Source organism: Panthera tigris, chromosome E3, assembly GCF_018350195.1.
Source record: "Panthera tigris isolate Pti1 chromosome E3, P.tigris_Pti1_mat1.1, whole genome shotgun sequence".
In the NCBI taxonomy this organism is placed as follows: domain Eukaryota; kingdom Metazoa; phylum Chordata; class Mammalia; order Carnivora; family Felidae; genus Panthera; species Panthera tigris.
In genome coordinates, this window is record NC_056675.1 from 24564378 (window position 1) to 24584323 (window position 19946).

Here is a 19946-nt window from a genome sequence, read left to right on the forward strand (position 1 = left end):
AGAAACACAACAGATGAACATGGGGGAAGGGAAGGGAAAAAAGATAAAAACAGAGAGAGAGGCAAACTATTAAAGACTCTTAAACGCAGAGAACAAACTGGGTTGCTGGAGGGAAGTAGATGGGGGGATGGGTTAAATGGGTGATGGGCATTAAGGAGGGCACCTTTAGGAATGACCACTGGGTGCCATATGTAAGAGAGGAATCACAAGATTCTACTCCTGAAACCAAGACTACACTGTATGTTAACTAATTTGAATTTAAATTTAAAAAAAAAAGAAGAAATCACCAGCACAGTAAGTTAAAAATTAACAATTTTCATCACAAGGTTAAAGAAATACAGGTATAAACATGTGATGCCTTAAGAGCCTTACTTATATGACTTATATGACTAGGATATAAAAATAAGTATGATTAAAGATCTGCTTACCAGGACTCCCCCCATGGGAACTACGTTCACTTCTGGGTCCCAAAGAAGGAAAAGTTGGAAAGAGAACACCTGTTTCCCAGCCTTCTGTTCGGACAAAACTCACATACTTGTTCCTCTGAAAACTACTAAAACGCAGATAATATTTTACCTACAGCGAACAAAAAGAAATGATACCTGTAAACAAAAGATAATTAAGGAAGAATGAGAAACAAAAGGAAGTTAAAGAAAAATCGCATGTGTGTGATTCTGAGGCAGACTGTTGAGCACTAAGTGGATTCCGAACGTTAGGCAGTGGAGCAGACTTGTCATATGGCTATTGTGGGTTTGCGGTAAACAAACACGGTGGCAACTTGCACACCAGTGCCAATGTCTTTTTCCCAAAATAGACAGCTGGCATGCATACTGAAATGAAACACACCAAAAGATGCTGCTAATTTCTCTTCCCATTACATCAGCCAAGTGTTTTGAGAGGAAAATCCCTTCCTCCCCTAAAAGTGATTGTAACATAAGAAAGAATCCCACATGAGGACAGAGGAGAAATGTGATAAAATATAAATGTGGAATACTGCATAATTTCATTATTAAATGAAAAGGTAATACTAATTCTAGAGAACTAAATAAACCTCAAGGTAGAGCATGCTGGGTCTAAGTAGCTTTACGAGACAGAAAATGGTCCAGCAGTTGCCTAGAGTCAAGGGTCAGACCAGAGAAATCAGTAACATCAGGAGGAGCAGGCCGATGTCATAAATCTAGGTAAATATTAATATACTCAGTTGTCAAGCCGAGAGCTTCAGACACTTACTGCACGTTCAAGGACTAAGACATAGAACCTATTCCTCAAGGAGCTCAAATTCTAGTTGAGACAACATATATATTTACTTTACAGCAAATTCAATGATAGTAACATGTAAGGAGCATTTATGGGAGTATGGAGGAGGACAGAGGTAGGTATGGTTAGGAGAGACTGTACAGCAAGTCACAGTAGCAATGTTAAAGGTAAGAGAGTGAGCCAAGTGGCAGGGACAGTGGGGAGATTGTCCAAGGAAAAACAGGTGAAGTTTGAAACTGTACCAAAAACATTCTAACCAGTCTGTATATACACTGATGAGCCTACATCAGCACCAGCTCATACCAAATTAGTAACTTGAGGGTATTTTACATACGTGAAAGGAGTGAAAGAGTGAGGGAAAAGAATGAAAACATACCTCCAACTCTACTTACAACCCAGCGGTTTTCCTTACTTTTTCCTTCCATTGAGAACCAGCAGTTATCTTAAATGCAGAATTATAGCTCCATGCGTACATCTATACTATATTTTGATTATTTCCTTCAACACCAAGGACACCAAGTTCAAAGCACAGTCCTTGTCTCTCCTTCTTGGAGGTTGTTATCAGAACCTTCCTCAGAGTCTGCCTATGTCCTAATTCTGATTCCACTTGGCTAAACCTTGGCACTGTTTTCTAGATTTAGATTCTGGTGAAAAACTATGAGAGTCAAACAAGAGAAAGAGGGACATTTTCATGCTGTGTTCCATGCTGGTGAAGATGCAGCTGCTTTTAACCCCTCAGGTCTTTTGAGCTGGGAAATCTGCATTCACTTCACCATCATGTACAGAGCTGGGAAAGAGCTGTATCAGATACAGTGGGAAAGGTAATATCCTTGGTGGTCAATGTCTCCTATGATTCTGATTTATAAGGAGAAAATCTAGTACATGGTAAATTTAATTCTTTCCCCACCAACATAAAGCTCTGGCTAAATAAATGCACATACACAGAAATTAGTTAGATTTGGATTTAAATCCCTGCTCAACTATGTACAAGCAGTATGATCTTGGGTAAGTTGCAGTCCCCCCACTTAATAAATGAAATAATTATGCCTCTACTTCATTAAACCTCAGAAACTGGAAGCACACTTATGAAGTTTCTACATAAAACCGTCTTACCTTAAGTGGTAGGGGATCATCACTATTTTGGAATTCATGGTCAAAAATAATAGCAACCAACACTTTTTTAGAGTTATTCTCTTGTTTAACATACTCTTCAAAATCTCGTTCTGAAGAAAAGCCTTGAACTGTAGAAAGAAAAATAAATCTAGTGTGTGAGTTGCCCACATACAGGCAAATGTATCTGAGTGCCTTTTCTATCTATAAGATGGAAAAATGCTTTACACGGATGAAAGATTATCAACATATAAATTTTAAAACACTGTTGCTCAGGGGTACCTGGGTGGCTCAGTCGGTTAAGAGTCCAACGTCGGCTTAGGTCATGATCTCATGGTTTGTGAGTTCAAGCCCCGCATCGGGCTCTGTGCTGACAGCTCAGAGCCTGGGGCCTACTTCAGGTTCTGTGTCTCCCTCTTTCTCTCTCCCTCCCATACTTGTGCTGTCTCTCAAAAATAAGTAAATATAGGGGCGCCTGGGTGGCGCAGTCGGTTAAGCGTCCGACTTCAGCCAGGTCACGATCTCGCGGTCCGTGAGTTCGAGCCCCGCGTCAGGCTCTGGGCTGATGGCTCGGAGCCTGGAGCCTGTTTCCGATTCTGTGTCTCCTCTCTCTCTGACCCTCCCCCGTTCATGCTCTGTCTCTCTCTGTCCCAAAAAAAATAAATAAAAAAAAAAAACGTTGAAAAAAAATAAGTAAATATATATATTTTTAAAGTAAATTTAAAACAGTGTTCAAACATCGGCACAACAAACTAATGGATATTAGGAGTGCATGAAAATCTTTAGGAGTTTTAAAAGTTTGACCACAAGTTTAAAGTATAATTAAAAAAAATAAAGTATAATGAATCATTATAATAAGTACATACTGAAATAAAGCAAGGAAGAGGGATACTTCCAAAGTGTTTTGAAATTTTCATTTTAGAAGGAAATAACAAAATTGATCCATGAAATCTATTCAAAGTCGTGTACGATGAGAATCTCTAATATCTGAATAAAAACTACTTAGAAGTTGAAGAATGAAACAACTTCACAATTTTAATATTGGAGGTGATTATGTGTGATAATCATTATTTTTGGTAGTTTGGAAATGCCAAGTGTGCATACTTTTCTCAAGGTGGGCACAGCTGGAATATAAATTCCAAAGCTGGAAGCAGGATGTCAGGGACTAGAATCAGGTTTGCACCCATGCAAGGTGACCAGGAGCAGGACAAAACAAAATCCTCAGAGAGTTTAAATGATCAAAGCTGGAAAAACAAAGTCCACCAAATTAAACAAAGCAAAACAAAACAAAACAAAACATAGGAACACAGCTGGAAATTTCAGAATATTATCCTGAAAGTACACTGTGAACAAGGTGAAGTGCATACAAACAGGTAGTCAGGTACACTTGGGGCATGTAGCCTCTGCTTCTGCATCTGAACTTAATCACTGTCATCATCTCACCTGTGCATTCTTTACGTCCCAGGGAACCTTCCATCTGCCTTAACCATGGAATGTTGTGGGAATAGCCACAATTCTTTGTAACTGCCTGGCCAAGGTGGTAAGGGACTGAGGAGGGATCCACCAGTTTGTCAGTCTGTTTTCATTAATTTATCTGGGCTTCAAGGAAGGTGTTACCTGCTCAAGCAGGGGTATGTGAAAAGACTAAGAGAGATAAAGGGAGATAGTGAGAGATTTTTTTAAATGTTTATTTTATTTTTTAGAGAGAGAGAGAGAGAGAGAGAGAGAACGGGGGAGGGAGAGAGAGAGAGGCAGACACAGAATCCAAAGCAGGCTGCAGGCTCCAAGCTGTCAGCACAGAGCCCCACACTGGGCTCGAAATCACAAACCCCAAGATCAAGACCTGAGCCTCAGGAGTTAACTTACTGAGCCACCCATGTGCGCTGAAAGTGAGAGATTTATGAGTGCTTAATGAGGCTAAAACATGTGTTTGTGTGGATTTCTCAAAAATAGAACTGGAGGGAAATTTATTTATTATTTATTTTCATTTATTATCTGGGGTGGCTTTATTTTTTCCCCAGCTTTATTGAAGTACATGACACATAAAAGTTGTGTATTTAAGCTGTAAAACATGATAATGTGATATATGTATACACTGTGAAATGACTGTAACAATCAAGCTAATTAATATCTCCACCACGACACAGTTACCACTTACTTTATTTTAAAAATTTTCTGCCCAGAGTGATTTAGGTGTTACTGACAAAATAAAATTGTATATATGTAGGTTGTATAATGGGATTTTAAGGTATAACATTATGTTTTAATATATGCATAGACTGTGAATTGATTACCAAAATCAGGTTAATTAACTCATCTATCACCTTTTGTAGTCACCATCCTCTTTTATGAGAAGAACACTGCAAGATCTACTTCCGGAATAAATTTTATATACACTATATAGTGTTATTGACTATAGTCACCATGTACATTAGATTTCCAGGACTTATTCATCTTTATAACTGAAAGTTCATACACCCTGACCAAAATCTCCCCATTTTCCCCACCCACCCCCAACTCCAGAAACCACGACTCTACTCTCTGTTTCTGTGAGCTCAGTATTTTTAGATAACACATATAAGTGAGATTATAAAGTATTTGTCTTTCTGTGTCTGGCTTTTTTCACTTAGCATAATGTTCTCCAAATATAATACATATTGTTACAAGACAGGATCTCCTTCTTTTTTGTGATGGAATAATCACGTTTTCCTTATGCACTGATCTGCTGATGGACACTATGGTTGCTTCTATACCTTGGTTGATTGTAAATAATGCTGCAATGAATAATTATGGACTTACAAACCTTGGAAAAGGGAAATGCATAGGGTGAGTGCCATATTCACCCTGGTACTTTACCTGAACGCATTGGCAGAAAATTGTAGACTTACTGAGCTGAAGAAAAGAGAGGAGAGCTCAGGCTGCCAAAATGGCTGGAACTTGAGAGGTAAACTTGCAAAGAGAGGAGAAGAGCATAGAAGTGAAAATCAGCTTGTAAATTCCTCTGAAGTCAGCAGCCAACTCCTGAACTGAGAATGTATAGGCTAAGACTCTTTGAAACCAAGGAGATAACAGCAGGTGGCAGGCTAAAATGCTGAGCAGGGATTTCATCAGGTACACAGTGCTGATGAAATAGAGAATATTAGCGTTCAAGCCCCACTAAGGTCGAGGAGCCTTCATAAATACTCCAGGCTTCCAGCTGACACCCTAGAAGAGCCATGCCCTAGAACACAGGGTATGCTGCAAGAGTAAAGACAAAACTGAAACAGAGCCGCCCTTATGAAGCCTTAAACCAGACTTTGATGGAATCAAGTCACTCTGTCAGTACTCTAACAACCAACCAGAAGAAAAGTTAACCCTCAGGAGCCTCTGATGTTTATCCACAACACCTGTCATTTTATAAAAATATACAAAATATGCTATAAAACAGAACTCGATGACTTAAAGAGAAATAAATATATACAAGTAATCTAGATACCACAATTTTCCAGTTAAGGACTTTAAAAGTAACTATGGCTAATATAGTTAAAAAAGAGAGAACACTTCTCTGGTTACCTGAAATCTATTAAAAACAGGACAAGCAGAAATTCCAGAACAGAGAAATATTTTTAGAAACAATTCAACAGAGAGATCACATGAGCTAATAGTTTCAAGACATATAAGCATAAAGAAATTTGAACATTGTATATAATGTTAAAGTAGATGTTTTATATCTATATATTTATATATAAAACACCTATTTCATACTAACAACACCTAGCTGGAAATGTAATACCTCTGTCAATAACTGACAGAATAAGCAGACAAAAACCAGTAAGAATACATATTTGAAAAGCATTATGATTAACTAACTTGACAACTTCGCCTGGGTAGCATTTATAAAACACTACAAGCAAAACCCACAAAACACATGGTCTTTACAAATGTACATGGTACATTTTTCAAAATACACCATAAAGTGGGCATAAACAATTCTCAAAATTTCAAAGAACTGAAATCAAATATATTCTGATTCAAGGAAATTAAAATAGAAATGGGAAAAAAAACGAGAAAGAGAACAACAAATTCCAAATGTTTTTAAGTAAAGTAATACATTTCTAAGAATCCCATGCATCAAAGATGAAATCAGAATGGAAATCAGGCAATATTCTGGGTAACCCAAAGTAGCTTCTAAGAGACTACGTTTATTGGGATATTTGTATTATATACTTCAAAGCTTATTGGGGATTTTGCATTCTTCTGCTTCACTGATGTTTTAAATAAGATATGTTTTGAGATGGCATCTGGTCTCAAGTTCCCTCAAATCCCTTGAGAGTCAAAAAAAGGCTGAAAAAATATACTAGTGAATAAATGTATGTATGTAAAAGGAAGGGGCACTAGAGGTATGCTCACCAAACTTTTGACAGTGTTTCTTTCTGGGGGAAAAGGAGAGAAATTGAGTTGAGAAGGCGGGATAAGCTTACTGTGGGGCTTTTAAGATAATTCTATGTAGTTTAAGTCTTCTCTAAAGCATCTATATATGACTTGCACATTTTTATATGAACAATGTTTGAAATAACTGACCACAGAGCACACATCCAGAATGAGGGCTCATGCTTATGCTGTGCCTGTGTGTACCTTTGGTGCACATCATATACCTCCAGGGTTATACTTACCCAGGTTTAAGAAGCACAACCAGAAACCAGGACGACTTAGTATCAAAGAGTTGGATAATAATCCAAAATAATATAAATTGATCATCTAATTTTTAAATATTACTATGTTTTGGGTTCTAGGAGAAAATATTTTTTTATGAATTTAACTCTCAAGTTTAACAAAGTCTGTAATATTATATCTAGGAGGGTACTCTCTGGTTATGAGGATATATCCTATAATGTTTTAGCTGGGAGAACAATGCCTGGCTAAAAGATTACATATGTGTCTTTACTGAAACCCAGTTTAATAATACATTTTTTCAAAAAACCTTAATTTCTAACCTGTGAAATTATAGTGTAAATCCCTCTTCACGTGGTCAACAATACTCTTCACCACAACACTTTTGGAAGGCACAAAAGCCAGTTCCCATGGACCAGGAAAAATCATGGGCATTCCAAGAAATGCAGGTAACTTATCAATAGGCTGAAGAGAATAATTGAAAGGCCCATACTTCTTTATAGTCAAAATCTTGCGTGTTAACAGAAGCGTACCAGCAAATAGTAACGTCAGGGTGAATTCCACAAATAACGCCACCAATCGCCGCCTCTAGGAGATGGAAAAAAAAAAGATTATGTTAATTGTCCTGTAAGTCCATTACCTCTGCAAATGCCTAATTCTTTTTTATTAAAAGACACTTCTTAAAAGAAGATATATAGATGGCAAAGAAGAACTCTATAGTAGCAATAGTTTCCTGGACTATCTGTTTTCTCTATTCTCCATGTCATTCTGCTATTATTTCACTCTGTGAGGACCCTTCACATTTGGAAGAGATACCCCCAGCTGTAGGACTGAGAAAAATTTAACAGTATAAATTGAAATGTAGTGATCAGGCTGTAAGAATTTTCACACTGTGGTCTCTTAGCTGTTGCAAAACTCCTATAGATAGCTCAACTTACCTTTAAAATAAAATTCTTCCACAGAAGAGCCATAAATTGGTAAACCCATGAGAAATCCATTCTTCAATTCTAAGGAGGGAGTAAAGATTTTTACTTAGATTTGAATTGTTTAATGTTTTAATCAAACTCAAAGGAGGACAATAAGAAACAATAAGCACTTGAAATATTAGAGAAGCTGAAATATTAGAGATATATAGAGAAATATAAAATATAGAGAAAATATAGAGAAGCACTTGAAATATTAGAGAACCCTAAATCCCTACTCAGTATCTACCAGGTTTCTAATATGTATAAAACTTCAAGCACAAAACAAAGATCAGTATGTTATTGATGCAAGCTTCCAGGTAAATTTGACCAGTACCTTTCCCAATTATTATTAAGAAACAATACAAGAGAAAATAAATAATCACCATCAGCAAAAAGACAAAATGGTATGTGAAAATCACATCATAGCTATAAGCCCAAAATGCCACTCAACAAGTAGCAAGACTGAAAGTACTTCTATTAACAACATTGCTAATAGGAGAAGATTCATTTTTATATTTAATGAATATTTGCTGAACATCTATTACGTGACATATTAAGTCACTTAGGTGTATAATGGGAAACATAAGAAAGGTTTTTATTAGTTATTTTATCAATAGGTTATAAATAACCCAGGATCTGAAATCAGACTATCTAGGTTGGTTCTCAGCTCTACCACTATCTGTGTGATCTTGAACACTTGACTTAAATTCTTGGAGTTACCAGAGAGAGAGCTACAATTCAGGGCCAGGAAGGGGAGACATTATTTTAGGACCTCACCTTATAAATAAGGATGAATGTGAAAGAAACTGGCCAGGGTCTGTGCAGGGACTGCACAATTTCAAATAATTTTAATCCTTGATACCAGATGAAGGTATCCTACATTGCAAATGCCTGTGGTACCTAGAACAAAAAAAAAAAATAAATCCTCTCTGAAGAAAACTAATATTATCCTGGAGACTCAGCTATTTCTCCAAACAATTTTTCTGAATATAACATCTGGCACTCCTGACATCTGGGGTGGAATTATCAGGAGCAAAATTTAAAATAAGTATGCTTACCATTTTCAAGGCAAAAAACATAGAAGGTTTAGAAATTCCACAAAAGGGCATTAGATTAGGATCTCAAAGGATGGAGGAAGCAGTGGTCCTAGACCTAAGCATAAAGCTAACCTATAAAACTAGTAGAAAACATATAGAAGAATATCTTTGTGGCCTTGTGGATACAGAGATTTATTAAAGTAAATGAAAAAAAACTACAAGCCATAAAAAAGATCTTCATCAAAATCTAAAATTTTTGCTCCTCAAAGAATACCATCATGAAAATAGGAAAGAAAGCGATAAAAGGGGAAAATATTTCTAAAAAATTTATCTGACAAAAGACATATATAAGCATTGCTATAAGCCAATAATAAAAATATAAGAACCCAAATTTTTAAAGTGGGAAATACACTCAAAAAGACATTTAAGCTAGAACAAACAATGCTAAAATTTGTATGGAACCACAAAAGACCCTGGATAGCCAAAGTAATGTTGAAAAAACTGAAGGCATCATAATTCTGGATGTTAGCCTGTTTACAAGGCTGTAATCATCAAGGCAATATGGTATTGGCACAAAAACAGACACATAGACCAATGGAATAGAATACAGAACCCAGAAATGGGCCCACAAACGTGTGACCAACTAATCTTTGACAAAGCAGGATAAAGCATCCGATGGACAAAAGACAGTCTCTTTAGCAAATGGTGCCAGAGAACTAGACAGCAACATGCAGAAGAATGAAACTGGACCACTTTCTTACACCATACACAAAAATAAATTCAAAATAGATGAAAGACCTAAATGTGAGACAGGAAACCAACAAAATCCTATAAGAGAAAAGAAGCAGCAACCTCTTTGACCAGCCGCAGCAATTTCTTACTTGACAGGTCTCTGGAGGCAAGGGAAATAAAAGTAAAATTGAACTGTTGGGACCTCATCAAGATAAAAAGCTGCACAGTGAAGGAAAAAAATCAACGAAACTAAAAGACAACCTTCAAAATAAGAGCAGATATTTGCAAAAGAAGATATATTGGATAAAATATCAAAAATCTAGGGGTGCCTGGGTGGCTCAGTCGGTTAAGCGTCCGACTTCGGCTCAGGTCATGATCTCACGGTCTGTGAGTTCAAGCCCCGCGTCGGGCTCTGTGCTAACAGCTCAGAGCCTGGAGCCTGCTTTGGATTCTGTGTCTCCCTCTCTCTCTGACCCTCCCCTGTTCATTCTCTGTCTCTCTGTCTCCAAAATAAACATTAAAAAAATTAAAAAAAAATCTATAAACATCAAACTCAACATACAAAAAAAATTCAGTGAAGAAATGGGCAGAAGGCATGAATAAACACTTTTCCAAAGACATCCAGATGGCTAACAGACACATGAAAAGACGCTCAACATCACTCATCATTGGAGAAATACAAATGAGATACCACCTTATACTTGTTAGAATGGCTAAATTTAACAACTTGGGAAAACAACAGATGTTGGCCAGGATGTGGAGAAAGGGGAACCCTCTTACACTGTTGGTGGCAATGCAAACTGTGCAGCACTCTGGAAAACAGCATGGAGGTTCCTCAAAAAATTAAAAAAGAACTACCCAATGACCCAACAATTGCAGTAGTACGTATTTACCAAAAGATACAAAAATTCTGATTTGAAGGGCACAGGCACCCCAATGTTTATAGCAATGCTATCAACAATAGCTAAATTATGGAAAGAGCCCAAATGTCCATTAACTGATGAATGGATAAAGAAAATGTGGCATGTGTATACACACACACAGTATGAATATTAGTTGGCAATTAAAAAGAATGAAATCTTGCCATTTTCAACAACGTGGATGGACCTACTTTGCTAAGCAAATTAAGTCAGTCAGAGATAGAAAAATTATATGATATCACTCATATGTGGAATTTAAGAAACAAAACATGTAAACATCAGGAAGGGGAGGAAAAATAAAATAAAAGCAGAAAGGAAGGCAAACCATAAAAGACTCTTAAATAGGACAAACTTAGGGCTGCTAGATGGGAGGTTGGTGGGGCAATGGGCCAAATGGGTAATGGGCATTAAGGAGGGCACTCGGACGAACAGTAGGTATCATATGTAAGTGATAAATCACTAGGTCCTACTCCTGAAAACAATAGTATACTGTATGCTAACTTGAAATAATTTTTTTAAAAAGAATAAAGCTGCTATAAAGATCTAATTAATGAATAAGAGGTACGGTTTCCGGAGGAAGATGGCAGGGTAGGAGGACGATGGACTCACCGCGTCCTGCTGACCACTTAGATTCCACCCACATCTGCCTAAATAACCCAGAAAACTGCTAGAAGACTGGCAGAACGGACTCTCTGGAGCCAAGTGTAGACGAGAGGCCCAAAGAGGGTAGGAAGGGCGGAGAGGTGATGCGCGCTACATGCACTGGCGGGAGGGAGCTGGGGCGGTGGAGGGGCAGCCCGCCCAGCAAGGCAGAGCCCCTCAGTCTGGCTTGAAAAAGCAGAGGGGCCGGAGTGTGTTCTGACAGCCAGCGGAACTTAACATCTGGAATAAGTCAACAGCTCTGCTCCGAGAGCGGGAGGGCTAGAGGACAAAGGGAGGGAAAGTTGTTGAGCCTCGGAGGACAGAGCTCAGCTTGGCGGGGAGCAAAGGCTCTTACCAGCGCCATCTCCCTCGGCCACCCCCCAGCCAAAATCCCTAAGGGAACTAGTTCCCGTCAAAGAACTTGCTTGCACCAAGCAAACAACCAACGCTGTGCTTCTGCGGATCCATCCCTCCGACGGGGCCGCCTCCCTCTCGGTGCCACAGGGCCCATCCTGAAGCGGACCACAGAAGGCAAAGCGAACTGAGTCTGCTCCTCCCGCCCCTGTGCACCTTCAGGATCCACCCCAGCTAATATGCCAGATCCCATCAAAGCAGCACCACAAGCCTCGCAGTGTGCAAGTAGCCCAGACAGGGGCCATACCACTCCACAGTGAGTCCTGCCCCTGGGAGAGGGGAAGATAAGGTACACACCAGTCTGACTGTGGCCCCAGCGGTGGGCTGGGGGCAGACATCAGGTCTGACTGCGGCCCCACCCACCAATGCAAGTTACTCCAGACAGCACAGAGGAAGAGTCCTGCAGTTCCACGCCACTCCAGGGACTATCCAAAATGACAAAATGGAAGAATTCTCCTCAAAAGAAACTCCAGGAAGTAGTAACAGCTAACGAACTGACCAAAAACGACTGAAGCAATGTTAGAGAAAATGAATTTAAAATAATAGTCATAAAATTAATTGCTGGGCTTGAAAAAAGTATAGAGGACACCAGAGAATCTATTACTACAGAGACCAAGGGACTAAGAAACAGTCAGGAGAGCTAAAAAATGCTATTAATAAGCTGCAAAATAAAATGGAGTCGACCACAGCTCGGATTGAAGAGGCAGAGGAGAGAATAGGTGAATTAGAAGATAAAATTATGGAAAAAGAGGAAGCTGAGAAAAAGAGATAAAAAAATCCAGGAGTAGGAGGGGAGAATTAGAGAACTAAGTGATGCAATCAAATGCAACAACATACGCATAATTGGGACTCCAGGGGAGGAAGAGAGAGAGAAAGGTGATGAAAGTGTACTTGAAGAAATCAGAGCTGAGAACTTCCCTGATCTGGGGAAGGAAAAAGGCATTGAAATCCAAGAGGCACAGAGAACTCCCTTCAGACGTAACTTGAATTGATCTTCCTCGTGACATATCATAGTGAAACTGGCAAAATACAAGGATAAAGAGAACATTCTGAAAGCAGCTAGGGATAAACATGCTCTAACATATAAAGGGAGACCAATAAGACTACTGACAGATTTATCTACTGAAACTTGGCAGGCCAGAAAGGAATGGCAGGAAATCTTCAATGTGATGAACAGAAAAAAAAAATATGCAGCCAAAAATCCTCTATCCAGCAAATCTGTCATTTAGAATAGAAGGAGACATAAAGGTCTTCCCAAACAAACAAAAACTGAAGGAATTCATCACCACTACACCAGTCCTACAAGAGATCCTAAGGGGGATCCTGTGAGACAAGGTACCAGAGACATCACTACAAGCATGAAACCTACAGATATCACGATGACTCTAAACCCATATCTTTCAGTAATAACACTGAATGTAAATGGACGAAATGCTCCAACCAAAAGACATGGGGTATCAGAATGGATAAAAGAACAAGACCCATCTATTTGCTGTCTACAAAAGACTCATTTTAGACCCGAGGACACCTTCAGATTGAAAATGAGGGGATGGAGAACTATTTACCATGCTACTGGAAGTCAAAAGAAAGCTGGAGTAGCCATACTTATGTCAGACAAACTTGACTTTAAATTAAAGGCTGTAACAAGAGATGAAGAAGGGCATTATATAATAATTACAGGGTCTATCCATCAGGAAGAGTTAACAATTATAAATGTTTATGTGCCGAATACGGGAGCCCCCAAATACATAAAGCAATTAATCACAAACACAAGCAACCTTATTGATAAGAATGTGGTAATTGTGGGGAATTTAATACCTCACTTACAACAATGGATAGATCATCTAGTCACAGGATCAATAAAGAAACAAGGGCCCTGAATGAAACATTGGACCAGATGGACTTGACAGATATATTTAGAAGTCTGCATCCCAAAGCAACAGAATATACTTTCTTCTCAAGTGTACATGGACATTCTCCAAGATAGATCACATACTGGGTCACAAAACAGCCCTTCATAAGTATACAAGAATTGAGATCATACCACGCATACTTTAGGACTACAATGCTGTGAAACTTGAAGTCAACCACAGGAAAAAGTCTGGAAAACCTCCAAAAGCATGGAGGTTAAAGAACACCCTACTAAAGAAATGAGTGGGTCAACCAGGCAATTAGAGAAGAAATTAAAAAATATATGGAAACAAATGAAAATGAAAATACAACAATCCAAATGCTTTGGGATGCAGCAAAGGCAGTCCTGAGAGGAAAGTACATTGCAATCCAGGCCTATCTCAAGAAACAAGAAAAATCCCATATACAAAATCTAACAGCACACCTAAAGGAAATAGAAGCAGAACAGCAAAGGCAGCCTAAACCCAGCAGAAGAAGAGAAATAATAAAGATCAGAGCAGAAATAAACAATGTAGAATCTAAAAAAGCTGTAGAGCAGATCAACGAAACCAAGAGTTGGTTTTTTGAAAAAATAAACAAAATTGATAAACCTCTAGCCAGGCTTCTCAAAAAGCAAAGGGAGATGACCCAAATAGATAAAATCAGGAATGAAAATGGAATTAGTACAACCAATCCCTCAGAGATACAAGCAATTATCAGGAAATACTAGGAATAATTATATGCCAACAAATTGGACAACCTGGAAGAAATGGACAAATTCCTAAACACCCACACACTTCCAAAACTCAATCAGGAGGAAATAGAAAGCTTGAACAGACCCATAACCAGCGAAGAAATTGAATCGGTTATAAAAAATCTCCCAACAAATCAGAGTCCAGGACCAGATGGCTTCCCAGGAGAGTTCTACCAGACGTTGAAAGCAGAGATAATACCTATCCTTCTCAAGCTGTTCCAAGAAATAGAAAGGGAAGGAAAACTTCCAGACTCATTCTATGAAGCCAGTATTACTTTGATTCCTAAACCAGACAGAGACCCAGTAAAAAAAGAGAACTACAGGCCAATATCCCTGATGAATATGGATGCAAAAATTCTCAATAAGATACTAGCAAATCGAATTCAACAGCTTATAAAAAGAATTATTCACCATGATCAAGTGTGATTCATCCCTGGGATGCAGGGCTGGTTCAACATTCACAAATCAATCAGCGTGATACATCACATTAATAAAAGAAAAGATAAGAACCATATGATCCTGTCAATCGATGCAGAAAAAGCATTTGACAAAATTCAGCATCCTTTCTTAATAAAAATTCTCGAGAAAGTTGGGACAGAAGGAACATACTTAAAGATCATAAAAGCCATTTATGAAAAGCCTACAGCTAATATCATCCTCAATGGGGAAAAACTGAGAGCTTTTTCCCTGAGATCAGGAACACGACAGGGATGTCCACTCTCACCACTGTTGTTTAACATAGTGTTGGACGTGCTAGCATCAGCAATCAGACAACAAAAGGAAATCAAAGGCATCAAAATTGGCAAAGATGAAGTCAAGCTTTCACTTTTTCCAGATGACATGATATTACACATGGAAAATCCGATAGACTCCACCAAAAGTCCGCTACAACTGATACATGAATTTAGCAAAGTCGCAGGATACAATATCAATATACAGAAATCAGCTGCATTCTTACACACTAATAATGAAGCAACAGAAAGACAAATAAAGAAACTGATCCCATTCACAATTGCACCAAGAAGCATAAAATACCTAGGGATAAATCTAACCAAAATGTACAAAATCTGTATGCTGAAAACTATAGAAAGCTTAGGAAGGAAATTGAGGAAGATATAAAGAAATGGAAAAACATTCCGTGCTCATGAATTGGAAGAATAAATATTGTCAAAATGTCAATACTACCCAAAGCTATCTACACATTCAATGCAATCCCAATCAAAATTGCACCAGCATTCTTCTCGAAACTAGAACAAGCCATCCTAAAATTCATATGGAACCACAAAAGGCCCCGAATAGCCAAAGTAATTTTGAAGAAGAAGACCAAAGCAGGAGGCATCACAATCCCAGACTTTAGCCTCTACTACAAAGCTGTCATCATCAAGACAGCATGGTATTGGCACAAAAACAGACACATAGACCAATGGAATAGAATAGAAACCCCAGAACTAGACCCACAAACGTATGGCCAACTCATCTTTGACAAAGCAGGAAAGAATATCCAATGGAAAAAAGACAGTCTCTTTAACAAATGGTGCTGGGAGAACTGGACAGCAACATGCAGAAGGTTGAAACTAGACCACTTTCTCACACCATTCACAAAAATAAACTCAAAATAGATAAAGGACCTGATGTGAGACAGGAAACCATCAAAACCCTAGAGGAGAAAGCAGGAAAAGACCTCTCTGACCTCAGCCGTAGCAATTTATTACTTGACACATCCCCAAAGGCAAGGGAATTAAAAGCAAAATTGAACCAATGGTACCTCATGAAGATAAAAAGCTTCTGCACAGCAAAGAAAACAACCAACAAAACTAAAAGGCCACCAACGGAATGGGAAAAGATATTTGCAAATGACATATCGGACAAAGGGCTAGTATCCAAAATCTATAAAGAGCTCACCAAACTCCACACCCAAAAAACAAATAACCCAGTGAAGAAATGGGCAGAAAACATGAATAGACACTTCTCTAAAGAAGACATCCGGATGGCCAACAGGCACATGAAAAGATGCTCAACATCGCTCCTCATCAGGGAAATACAAATCAAAACCACACTCAGATATCACCTCACGCCAGTCAGAGTGGCCAAAATGAACAAATCAGGAGATTATAGATGCTGGCGAGGATGTGGAGAAACGGGAACCCTCTTGCACTCTTGGTGGGAATGCAAACTGGTGCCGCCACTCTGGAAAACAGTGTGGGGGTTCCTCAGAAAATTAAAAATAGACCTACCCTATGACCCAGCAGTAGCACCGCTAGGAATTTACCCAAGGGATACAGGAGTACTGATGCATAGGGGCACTTGTACCCCAATGTTTATAGCAGCACTCTCAACAATAGCCAAATTATGGAAAGAGCCTAAATGTCCATCAACTGATGAATGGATAAAGAAATTGTGGTTTATATACACAATGGAGTACTACATGGCAATGAGAAAGAACGAAATATGGTCCTTTGTAGCAACGTGGATGGAACTGGAGAGTGTGATGCTAAGTGAAATAAGCCATACAGAGAAAGACAGATACCATATGTTTTCACTCTTATGTGGATCCTGAGAAACTGAACAGAAGACCATGGGGGAGGGGAAGGAAAAAAAAGAGGTTAGAGTGGGAGAGAGCCAAAGCATAAGAGACTCTTAAAAAGTGAGAACAAACTGAGGGTTGATGTGGGGTGGGGGGGTGGTGGGTGATGGTACTGAGGAGGGCACCTTTTGGGATGAGCACTGGGTGTTGTATGGAAACCAATTTGACAATAAATTTCATATTAAAAAAAAGAAAAAGAGGTAAAAATATCCGGTTACCAAAGAAAAAAAAAAGATCTAAGTAGTTAATTAATTAAAAACCCAGAGGTTTCCTTCCTTTTAAATCTTCTGCCTACTTTGCATCCAATGAGGTGACCAAGATGGCCTGCCTGTTTACTCTGAGCTGGACCAACGTTTAGAAAGGCTCTTCTGGCTCTAGGTCCTAACCACCCTTTTCTTTGAACATGTGCTTTAGAAAACTTGTAATTATACATCCTTTTCTGTTTAAAATACAGATAACCCTTTTTTACAAGCCTCTTTCCTGTTTTACAACCCCAAACTGCCTTTCTGAAGGACCTGGGAGTCATCCTTTGACACGTAATCCTCAAGGAAGATAACACCCCTATTCCCAGTCTCTGTGCGAGGGGGGGAGCTAGCTTCCAACAGGCACCAATCAGCAGACACAGATGGCCTCATCAGAGAACCACATGGGCAAACTCAGGAAGCTACTCAAGGTGTTCTCCTGGTCAACCTTCCCTCCGACTTTTCCAACTTTCCCACTGTCTCACCCCAGTCCACAAACACCTTCCCACCCTTTGTTTCAGCAGAGCTGAGCTCAGACTGAGTTCTGGCCTCTCTTCCCTGCTCCGGTAGCCTTGCATAAAGTCTTCCTTGCCTGTTTTACTTCGTCCAGTGCAATTTTTGCTTTGACAGAAGAAAACTAAGACAACGTGAGCTTCCTGCAGCACTTAACTTCCATACCCCTTCTCTCTATTTATTGAACACTTACTGTGTTCTGTCCGTTGAAATAGTCTAGTCACCCCGAGAGATGGGTACGCGTAATATCCAGGTTCTTTCAGACAAGGAAACCCAGGCCTTGTGAAGTCAAAGTTTACCTTGGGTCATTGCTATAATCTGACTGTCTGGGTCCTCCCCTCCTCCCCAGATTCTTATGTGGAAATCCAAACCCGGATGTGATGGTATCAGGATGAGGGACATTGGGCACGTGATTAGGCCATGAGGATGGAGCCCCGATGAATGGGATTGGTGCCCATATTATAAGACAGGGCCCCAGAGAGCTCCCCTGCTTCTTCCACCATGTGAAGGACACAGTGACAAGATGCCTGTCTATGCATCAGAAATCAGGCTCTCACCACACACTGAATCTCACGGAGCTCTGAGCTGAGACTTCCCAGCCTCCAGAACTGTGAGAAATACATTTGGGTGGCCCAGCCCACGGTAGGTATTCCATTACAGCAGCCCCAGCTGACTGGGACAGTCACACAGCAAGTCAATTCTGGACACCCAGCCCTAGACCCAAAACAAGTGCCTCCAGACCCCTGGCTTTCAAATCTGAAGGCAACCAAAATAAAATTCTGTTTGTTTAATGTGTTCCCATTAGCTTCTCTGTGTGTCTTGGGGTCCAGAGAAGTGTCTCCTACTTCATGTGCTTGTTTTGGCACTTTCTCCTCCCTGGGAAGTCCGGGATGCATTCCCCAGAGCAGGGGCACTTGGAGAGGAAAAGGAAGGGAGTGAGGTCCAGTGAGGGACACGCAAAACTACAGGATGGAGGGTCAACGCTGGGTGTGGCGCCGAGCGGCGAGCGACATTAGACAGCGAGGTACGGGGAATATTATATATGTTACATACAACGGGCTTTGGAGGGGGCAGAAAGGGTTGTGGACGGTTCCAGTGTATTGGGGCTTTTGGGGGTGTTGGGGGGTTCGCACTTTCCGGCTCTGCACTCAACAGTGCGGCCAGGGGGTGGGCCTCCGGGGAAGTCCAGGAGGCCCACCCTCCGCCTCCCCGGGGGAATCTGGGGAGAAGACACCACCAGGGCGGGGTGGTCCCGCACTCACCGCTCGGGCCTCGAAACCGCCACTACTACACCTGCGCCTCCGCCGCTGAGGGACGCGGGTCACCGGGCGCGGCGCCTCCTCCCAACGCCTCCGCCAACCGCCCAGCTGCCTGCCGGCCCCGCGACCAGGTCAGCGGCCATGGACCCTGCCTCGCGCATGCGCGCACGCCCCCACTCCCTAGCCTGCCCCCTCCTCCCTGCAGCCCCGGCGCCGTCCCGCTTCGCCACCTGGCCCGCACGCGCCTCCCTGCCCCCTGCGCGCACTGGACCCTCCTCCCGGGACCCCTTAGAGCGTGGGGCCCCACCCAGCACTGCCCGAGGCCCCCAGACCCTCAGGGTCCTACCTCGGGGCCCGTGCGCTTGCCCCCAGGCTCTCTGCCTCTAGACCCCGCTGGACCACCCCACCACCCTCCAGCTCTCGCGGGCTCCCCTCTCCCTCAAGTGTCATGGTCACCTCAGCGGGCCGGTAGCTCGTGGCAGGAAGTTGGGAGAGATTCAGTGGCCGCCCTCTAGGGTCTGTGGGCGGCAGCAGAGAACTTGCAGAGGTTCCCCCGCTCGGGGGCCCGCAAGCCTGCTGCGGGGGCCACTCGCAGCCCCCGACGTGGGGCGACTCTGGCGTAAGGCGCGCGGTCCTCGAGTCCAGCTCCCCAGCGAGCGCCGCCTGCGCCTCGACACGTGGGCGCTCTGCGCGTTGTGACTCCCACGGCGTCCTCTCCACGCGCTTCCCCGACCCGCCAGCCACTCAGGGGGCCCCACGTCCCGACCTCTCTCCTGCTCCACAGATTCGTCAGTGGTCGCTTCTCTTGGCGGACCCCACCCCAATACCCACCTTCGGTGTAGCTTAAGCGTTGCCAGGCAGGTTCTGAATTCTGCCAGAGGCAAATCTCTTCCCTACCCCGCCAGGGATCGGGTTCTGGCCTCCAGGCAGCAAATGGAATTGGGTTCTTGAACTGTCAGGTTAAGCTTGGTCAGGAG

At 41.2% G+C, this 19946-nt stretch overlaps 1 protein-coding gene across 9 annotated transcripts in view; it reads right to left on the reverse strand.

Moving 5' to 3' along the window:
* Window positions 1-19141, reverse strand: part of LOC102957398 (phospholipid-transporting ATPase ABCA3-like) — a 182212-nt gene extending 163071 nt beyond the window's left edge. For 7 of the 9 annotated variants that reach the window (XR_006212428.1, XM_042971606.1, XM_042971605.1 and 4 more), the window contains exons 1-6: window positions 18973-19141; window positions 8760-8882; window positions 7956-8024; window positions 7341-7605; window positions 2371-2498; window positions 429-576 (exon numbers count right to left, since the gene is read on the reverse strand). Coding sequence is in view for 8 of the 9 variants with exons in the window: in XM_042971606.1 (XP_042827540.1) it covers window positions 429-576; window positions 2371-2498; window positions 7341-7605; window positions 7956-8015 (601 nt within the window). In the remaining variant the exon portion in view is untranslated. The remainder of the gene's footprint in view (window positions 1-428; window positions 577-2370; window positions 2499-7340; window positions 7606-7955; window positions 8025-8759; window positions 8883-18972) is intronic. The other 2 variants (XM_042971608.1, XM_042971603.1) reach the window with 2 other exon arrangements.
* Window positions 19142-19946: the final 805 nt, after the last annotated feature.